Genomic DNA, 9,371 nt, shown 5'->3' on the forward strand with positions numbered 1-9,371 from the left:
AGGATTGTTTTGGTCAGCCGGGCGTCTGACGCAAGCGGAAACCCATTACTATGCTTCAGAGTCTCCAAAACAAACCGAAAATTCCATGTCTCCCACCTACACATGGAAATTCCTATGTCAGGAATGGAATGCGCACTCTCTCCCTGGAGGGATGCACTCTGCTTATCTAATTGCAGAGAGTGTTAGGCGCAGGTTGGCAAGAGCCAAGGTTTGGGGGGATCAGAGAGTGTGCGTCGGGGTCCAACCGGCTAAAACCACATAGCTTGCTGGTGAGAGTACTCTATGGACAGCTTTCCCGCTGCTTGTCCACCCTACCAATTAGTTAGGGCTTGGGCTTCCAGGGTTAACAGGAGCTGAGCGGGAAGAATCCCTACTCTCAGTGACTGGTCTGCTATTCCAATTCCTGTCGATGAGCCAGGCTGGGCTGGAGTACTGGGAAACTGCCTGGCTTAGGAACTGGACCACCGAGATGGCCACAGAGAGTTGGCTTGAACAGAATGTCAGTAAGATATATGAGGCCCAAAAGTTCTCCTTAGCTTTAGTCAGTGAGACTTATTTTCTTCAAATTCAGGGTCGTGCTGTATTATAGAATATTCTTAAACCTGGTCATAATTCTTCTTTAGACTCACAAAACATCTGTTTCCAATTTAAGATTGAATTTAAGAATTCCTCACCGTCATTTTACAACATTAAACTCTAAGACATTGGCGAAAGGTAATGATGTGAAGATTTACAGGCCATCAGGCAGTTGTCAAAGCCCTCCACGGCCTTGCTCCACCCAACCTCTGTGACCTGCTAACACCGTATCGACCTGTGCACTCAGCGGGCTCTGGTCTGCTCCACGTCTTCCTCTTGACCCGCCTTACCATTGGTGGTCAGGCCTTCAGGCTCTCTGCCCCCCTTTGGAACTCCATCCCACATTCCCTTCGCCTCGCCCCCTCCCCTGCTTGTTTCAAGGCCTTTCTCAAGACCCTCCTCTTCAGCCGCGCCTTCAGTCACCCTCCTACCCCCTACCCTCCCTGCCCACCATCCCTCCTGATCCCCACCCCCAATTTGGGTCTAAATCCTTGACTGTCCAGCAGCTTGGGAAGTCCTCCCAAAATGAAAGGCGCTGTCTAGATATCATGTGTTGTTGCTTGTAACTCGTCAGATATGGCATGTGCTATGTTCTTGTCATGTCCTTTGTACCGTCTCTCTGCTGTTTAATTGCAGCCAGCGCTTCTGAGCAGTGTCCCCCAAACGACAAAGTGTGTAAGGAGCGGCAAATGAAGCAGAGCAACATATCGAAGATTTTCACCCACTTTAAGAAGCCTCCAGAGCAAACGTCCGTAAAGAAAAACCAATTGACTCACTTGATACACATGGTGGCAAGCCACGCTCCTCTTCTGCTGCATCTGAAGGTCACACATGATGAGGACAACAGCCAAAGGTGGGTAAGCAGGAGGTCTTTACGCTAGCGGAGCAAAGGCTCCACAGCACTGCCCTGTCTAGCAATGGCAGGTCTGCCAAGGCGTGGGCAGGTGCAGTGAGAGAAGATCAGCCAAGCGTTAGAAAGTGTCAGGGGGCAGACATCGGGTGAGGATCAGGTCAACCTTACCTCCCCCCCCCCAGGATAGTCTGCCAATAACTATTGGCTCCCATGTGAAGAACGAATCGGATTGTTCAGTCAAAATGTGTCAACGCCAAAAATAATAGTAATTATAATAATAATGATAATATTTTGTGGGCGAAACGCGGCAGCCAATTGCGCACAGCAGCGTCCCACAAACAACCATGGATTGAAGTGACCAAATTATTATTTTTAACTTTTTTGAAGGGTTTATTACCCTAGTGAAAGCAACCCGCCAATCGACTAACCACTGGGTTCCTACTTATTGCTAAGTAAACAGAGGCATGTGTGTGGAGGAAGGAAACTTGCCCAATATTTCACCCAGCTCAGGAATCAAACCCAGGTCCCCTCGCTTGCGAGGCGAGTGCTCTAAGCACTGAGCTACAGGAGACTCTAAAAAATCTCCTTTGAATCTCCACACTTCAGCTCGTTCATCCCTCATTCCTGGCCCTGACACAGAGCTCCGGCCAAAATTCTTCCCACATTAGTGTTTGTATAACTACAAACTCTCACGGGCTTAGCAGTAAGATATTTTTTGGCAGCCGAGTGTCTGACAGAGGTGAAAACACATCACCGCGCGTAAGAGTTTCCAAATCAAACTGAGAATTTCGTGCATCCCACCTGCACACGGAAATTCCCGCGTCCGGAATTGAATGCAGACTCTCTCCCCGGAGAGACGCATTGCTGAAGTCTGTCGTTTAACACATTATTGCCCCTAAAAATGCTTGTCGATGTCAACTCGTTATACTGTGTTCACATTTTGTTTATAGGGACTAAAAGGGAAGAGAAACTAACACTGTTGGGGTCATGGCAATACAGGCGGAAACGGCACAGATTCAACCCAATCTATTCATAGACCGCAGTTATTGTACACCTGAGAGGGTGGTCCCAAATGCTATATGAAGTAAAACCTGCTTTACAGAGGGACAGACTGAGATACCCTCACTCTGCACGACAGACAGACCGACAACACAGGTTCTAATCACTCGGTGAAGATTCTCGGCTACTCCCTCCCTCCCTCTCTCCCTCCCTCCGTCCCTCCCTCCGTCCCTCCCTCCCTCCCGTGCAAAAACAAAACAAGAATAAAAGGAACGTTCAGCTACAGTCACGTGTCATAATTCCACCGCTGTGTTCTGCGAACGCCGCGTCGTGTCGTGGGATTTTAGACGGAAAGGATTTAAGAAAGAACTTCCGTTTTTACAGCGCTGAAAGATTTCAAAGCGCTTCACGGGTGATCACTGTTTAGTGAAGCGCGATCTGGTTATCAGAATTTAAACCTAATTGATATTCGAGCGCTAAAAACAGGGGAAATTATCGCTGTTCGGGGAGCTCAATACAAATCCAACTTAAAATGGTCCCTGTACATTCATTTATCATTGCACAGTTCCAGGGATTAAACAGAGCAATTCAAGCACCGCTGTTGTCAAGTGGAATTGATCAGTTCGAAGCGATCAATTTCAATGAACGAATAAGTCACAAAGAAGATCATATAATGATAAAGAACAGAGAATGTTATGGGAGATTTAATCGAGGAGTTCAAAATTATGAGGCGTTTTGATAGAGTAGATAGGGAGAAACTGTTTCCTCCGGCGGCTGAGTCAGTAACCAGGGTACGTAGATTTAAGATAATTGGCAAAAAACCGGAAGGCAGACGAGGAGGAAGAGTTGTTATGGTCTGGAACTCACAGCCTGAAAGGCTGGTGGAAGCAGATTCGATAACATCTTTCAAAAGGGAATTGGACAGGGACTTGGGCAGTATTTCCAAAGAGCCGGCACAGACCCGATGGGCCGAATGGCCTCCTTCTGTGCTGTAATATTCTATTCTTTTCTATTCTATTCTATAAAGCTAGATTGCAAGGACACTTTGTTAACATCGTGTGGTGTGTGTGTGTGTGTGTGCGCGCGATGCTGATCAATCTCAATAACTGAATAATCCTTGCTTTGGTTCGGCGCTTTTCACATCAGGAGATGTAATAATAATATAATGATTTATAATAATAATTCTTGTCTTTGATAGAACGCCTTATTGCGTCATTGAGACATCTCAAAGCGCTTCACAGAATATGCTGTAAAGTGTAGTGTGTATATTTTACGGGCAGCCAATTTACAGTCTGTGGATTGGGTGACCCAATTATTATTTTTATTAGTATTATTATTTTGGAGGAGTTATTAGTCCCCGGAAAGCGATCCACCAACCAACTAACGCTTCACTGGAATCCCTAACTAACAGAATTTAGCGAAACTCGATTGCACTTTGCAAACACTGGACGTTTTGACTCGGAAGGTGTGAGACACTGGCAGGGTTTTGGCATTTATTTTCCATCTCAAGTTGCCCTAAACCACTTCAAACCACTAAATTTCTTTTTAAAAAAGAAACGCTGCTGCCCTGGTGGCAATTTTTCCTCTTCAGTGGTGTTGGATAGGGAGTTGCGGCATAGAATCCTGGAATCAAGAACTTGGGGGCTCAGTGGTTACTGCTGGGAATTTGGGGGCTTGCGAGTGAAAGGACCCGGGTTCGATTCCCGGGCAGGCGGCAAAACGTTGGGGCAAGTTTCCTTACTCCACACACACGCCTCTGTTTACCGAGCAGTAAGTAGGAACCCGGTTGTTAGTCGATTGACGGATCGCTTTTCCAGGGGTAATAATCCCTTAAAAAGAATAATAATTTGGTCACTGAATCCACTACACCTCACCGTATATTCCGTGAAGCGCTGCGAGACGTCTCGAAGACGTGATAAGGTGCTGTACGAAGGATTATTGTCGATATTATTTGGGATCATGTCCTTCCAGGATGCATTTCGCACAGCGACTAAGCTCTTGGGAAACTTTGTCAATTGAAAAGTTTTTACAAATATTTAAAAAGAAAAAAAACAAATCAACCTCATAACAACTCTTTTATTTATTGCAGCCATGAATTATAACCGTTTACTTTCAGGATCTTTAGCAACACAGACCTCATGGAGTACAAAAAAACATACCAGACCCCTCGCTCAGGCTGGACTGTAAAGATTTAAAGGTTGTGATCTGAAGCCAAGTTGAATCTGTCTGTGGTGACTCACCCCCTCTGTGAGGGGGTGAAGCGGGAGCAATGGAACAAGAATTTTGGAGTTTAAGCAAGTCCGGTTAGATGGGTCGCAGATAATATTCCTTGCATTTGATACAGCGCCTTGTCAAGTCGCCTTTGAGACGCCTCAAAACGCTTAGACAGATTAGACAGTAAAACAAATTGATTGTATGTGTTGTGGGCGATTATTACCCCCGGAAAAGCGATCCACCAATCGATTGACAACCGGGTTTTTGCTTACTGCTGGGTAAACAGAGGCGTGTGGAGGAAGGAAACTTGCCCAACGTTTCGCCGCCTGCCCGAGAATCGCATGAGAACCCGGGTCCTCTCGCTTGCGAGGCGAATGCTCTAACCATCAAGCTACAAGCCTCCTAAAGTACTTTGTGGGCGAAACGCGGCGGCCAATTGCGCACAGCAGCGTCCCCACAAACAGTCACGGATTGAGTGACAAAATTATTATTTTATTTTATTGAGGGAGTATGAGCAGGCGTGTGGAGTGAGGAAACTTGCCCAAGGTTTCGCCCCGCCGAGAATCAAACCCAGGTCCTCTCGCTTGAGAGGTGAGTGCTCTAACCACCGAGCTACAGGACTTACAAGATGACAGTGAACTCAAAAAAGTGCGTAATATTGCTCCATTGCCTGGACTAACCTCCTTATAATGAATTATTATAATAACAAATAATAACCCTCGCATTTGATGCAGCGTCTTATCACGTCTTCGAGACGTCTCAAAGCGCTTCGTAGGATACACCGTAAAGAGACTGTGTTATCCAACGTGATGTGTTTTCTGCACCGATGTGAACAGTGCTCAGGTCATTCGAGTGAGATTTTATGGATATGTTAACAAGATGAAGGGGAGATAATTGGGCCGGGCCGCAGGCCGGTGGCATTAAAGCATCGCAGGAATATACGCACGATTAATAATTCTCTCCCCATTGAATGATGGCTTTAATAACACTTGTGGGGGTTGCAAAATCTTTCAGCAAAAGTAAAGTACACGAAACAAGTGCCTTGGAAATGTATAATTCTTACAGCCACAGCGCTGGGAAAATAACCGCATCAGGTGTTTTTTTTTGTGCTGGTGTTTGCTCCCCCGACAAACTATCCGGCCTAAACCCCAATTCTCTGCTCTTGGCTCCCTGTGCTGTGAAGTCTGACCCGCTCCACCTGCCCCGGCCCAATTATCAATGAGCCCGCTTTCAGCCATTTTGTCCCCCGCTTCTCTGCAACTCACGCTCGTCCTCGAATCCCTTCGTGCCCCGGCACCTCCCTGCCTCCCCCGACCAGCTTACACCACAGCCCACCCCCCCCGCTGCCTCCGCACGGCTGGCTCCGGCCTCCCGTTTGTCCCGGTGCCCTCCGCTCCACCATCGCCTTCAGCCACTACGCCACAAAACTCTCACTCTTTCTCCCTCCATCTTGCCCCTCCACACCCCCCTCCCACCCGCCCACTCACTCCTTCCCCATCTTCAGGTCGTGCCTGAAGACCATCCTCTAGGGCCGTGGCTACGGTCACCTCCCCCTCCCCCACCCCCTGTCTTGGGGGTCGTGCTCCGCCACCGTCAAGCACTCTGGGGCGCTAACCCTGCGTGAGGGGCGCGTTGCACGTGCAAGCTGTTGTTGTGGTTCGGACTCCCATCTCGGGTGGCTTGTTGGGTGATAGCCAAGGGCACCCCAAGGTCTTGAAGGGTCAGCGAGGTCAATGATCCAACACAAATGAGCGACACAGCAACAGACAGCGAGTGACATCTTTCGATCTCTTTCCAGGTCTGAGGTCAAGGAAATCGACCTCGGCCTTTCCTCACCCGTTTCGAGAAAGCTTCACTTTATAATAACAATAATAATAATAATAATAATAATCATAATCCTTGCATTTGATATAGCACTTTTCACGTCAGGAGGACGTCCCAAAGCGCTTCACAGAACACACTCTCTCTCAAGTGAATTGACTGTATATTTGTGGGCGAACGCGGCAGCCAATTGCGCAATGTCCCACAAACAGTCGTAGATTGAAAATGACAAATTTATTATTGTTTTTGGTTTTGGAGGATTATTATTAGGCTCTGTGTGGAGTAAGGAAACTTGCCCGAGGTTTGGCCCTGACTGACCCCCCGGGGATTGAACTCAGGTCTCTCACTTGCAAAGCGAGTGCTCTAACCACTGAGCTACAGGACTCCACAAACTCCATAATAATAATAATAATAATAATAATAATAATAATAATAATAATAATAATAATCCTTGCATTTGATACAGTGCCTTATCACATCTTTGAGACGTCTCAAAGCGCTTCACAGACTATACCGTCAAGTGAACTGACTGTATATTTTGTGGGAGAAGCGCGGCAGCCAATTGCGCACAGCGGTGCCCCCACACACACAGCCGTGGATCGAGTGACCGAATTATTATTATTTATCTATCGATTGATTTATTTATTGTAGGGTTTATTGGGCATTTGGACTGTTTTCGACAACAACAACAATAAAACGAATGTCAAATCTTCTCTCCCTGCCTGACTGGTGGGATGGAGTTAGGAGCTTTCTTCCAACTGAGAGATCAGTCTCTCTCTCTCTCCCTCCCTCCCTCCCTCTCTCTCCTTCCCTCCCTCCCTCCCGCTCCCTCTCTCCCTCCCTCTCCCTCTCTCCCTCCCTCTTGGACTGACTACCGTCCACACAAGCCCGAGTGAGCTACGTATATACTGACTAAGAGCGTGTGTTTCGATCAAATGCCTGACCAGGGAACTGAACCACCGGCAGCTCCACCTCCCCCCACCCACCCCCGCCCGCCCATTAACATGAACACCACCCCCCCCACCCCCACCATCCCCCAAACCCCCCCACCACCCCCACCTTCCCATCCCCAAACCCCAATCGAGTGGCGGGTGGCAAGTCCTCAGATACACTGCTAAACCCTCTGTCTCTGTGTGGCGGGCTCCGCAGGTGCTCTCGGTTCTAGACCCTGTTGCGGAGTGTGATGATGGAGGTCCTGGCGCTGGACGCTGAGCTGGCCAGGTTGAGTTTGCGGCGTTTCCTGGCTGCCGACCTCTCGAACACCTCCTTGGCTTTCTTCCTGAAGTGCTTGCCCACTATGACGTACAGTAAGGGGTTGATGCAGTTGTTGGTGAAGCCCAGGAACGTGGTGATCTGGTTCCCGTTCTCCAGCACAGCCTCCCAGCGGCAGCCCGGGATCAGGCCGAGCTTCTGCAGGATGCTGAGGAAGGTGAAAAAGTGGAAGGGCAGCCAACAAAGGAAGAACATCAGGAGGACCAGGAGGACCAACTTGGAGGACTTGGTCTCCTTCCGCACCTGCATGAATTGGCGCATGGTGTTGTTTCTCAGCACCTGGAGGATTTGGCAGCTGCAGAAAGTGATGATGGAGCCCGGGACGATGAACGCGAACACGAGCAGCAGGATCTCGAGGTTCAGTGACCAGCCCTCGCTGGGGTACCTCAGCAAGCAGGCCGAGATGTTGTACTCGGGTTTGGCCATCACCGTCCTGAAGAGGATGACGGGCGTGCTCATGAGGAACCCGAACGCCCAGATGGCCAGGCAGGTCATCTTGGCGCAGGCGGGCGACCGAGTCCGGCCGCTGGTCATCGTGTGCACCAGGGCGAGGTAACGGTCGATGCTGACCATCGCCAGCAGGTAGACGCTACAGAACAGGTTCATGTAGATGACCGCGCTCACCGACTTGCACAGGAACTCGCCGAAGGGCCAGTTGTAGCCGTTGACGATGTTGGCCGCCCAGAAGGGCAGGCAGCCAACGAAGAGGAGGTCGGCGGCCGCCAGGTTTCCCAGGTAGATCTCGGCCACCGTGCAGCTGACCCTGTGCAGCACCAGCACCAACAGCACAAAGGCGTTGCCCACCATCCCGACTGCGCAGATCAACACGATGTAGATGGGCTGCGCCATGTACATCCACCCCAAGAAAGGGGCGCCGGGGCAGGCCTCCGTCGCGTTGACGGGCACGGGGGATGGATCGGGCACGTTGCCCGGTGGGAGGGAGAATGGCCATGACTGGTTCAGCATCCCTGCTCGCTCAGCGCTCTGTCGAACAACGACAACACATTACGTTGAAAACAGCGCCTGTGCCCTTTCACGTCGGGAGGAACAACGTCCTGAGGCGCTGGACGGACGGACCAGTCAGGGCTTTGGATCCGAGCTGGGGGGGTGGGATCAGGAAGGGCGGAGGGCGGAGGGCCGGGCGGGGGGCAGAGGTAGCAGTAGGCGGACGGCTGAAGACGTTGGATTCGATACAGCGCCTTACCGTGTCATTGAGACGTCTCAAAGCGCTTCACGGGATACATTGTGAGGTGGATATTTTGTGGGCGAAAGTGTAGTGACTGTGTATTTTGTGGGAGAAACCCTGCAGCCAATTGCGCTCGCCAGCGTCCCACAAACAGCGACCAAATTATTATGATTTATTTCGGAGGGATTATCACCCCCGGAAAAGCGATCCACCAATCGACTAACAACCAGGTTCCTGCTGACTGCTGCGTAAACAGAGGCGTGTGGGGTAAGGAAACCTGCCCCAAACTTTCCCTCCGCCTGACTTCCGGCGCATTAAGTCTTTAGAAGCTGGTTCCTTTGAAGCCCACCGCCCGGCCACCCACCTCGTTAGATCCTCTCCGCGGTTTAGAACTCTCAGCAGCAGGATCACATTTGGCAACAGATATATCTTCTAAAATATCCAACCAAA

At 49.8% G+C, this 9,371-nt stretch overlaps 1 protein-coding gene across 1 annotated transcript; it reads right to left on the reverse strand.

Annotated features, from left to right (window-relative positions):
• Nucleotides 1–7,624: 7,624 nt before the first annotated feature.
• LOC103191042 (B2 bradykinin receptor) lies at nt 7,625–8,701 on the reverse strand. Its single transcript, XM_007911980.2, has one exon. The coding sequence runs from the start codon at nt 8,699–8,701 to the stop codon at nt 7,625–7,627; it is 1,077 nt and encodes a 358-aa protein (XP_007910171.2).
• Nucleotides 8,702–9,371: the final 670 nt, after the last annotated feature.

Source organism: Callorhinchus milii, unplaced genomic scaffold, assembly GCF_018977255.1.
Source record: "Callorhinchus milii isolate IMCB2004 unplaced genomic scaffold, IMCB_Cmil_1.0 Scaffold9, whole genome shotgun sequence".
NCBI lineage: Eukaryota > Metazoa > Chordata > Chondrichthyes > Chimaeriformes > Callorhinchidae > Callorhinchus > Callorhinchus milii.

Excerpts from the sequence above, each read along its gene's own strand:
- LOC103191042 (XM_007911980.2), bottom strand. The coding sequence starts at position 8,701 with ATGCTGAACCAGTCATGGCCATTCTCCCTCCCACCGGGCAACGTGCCC.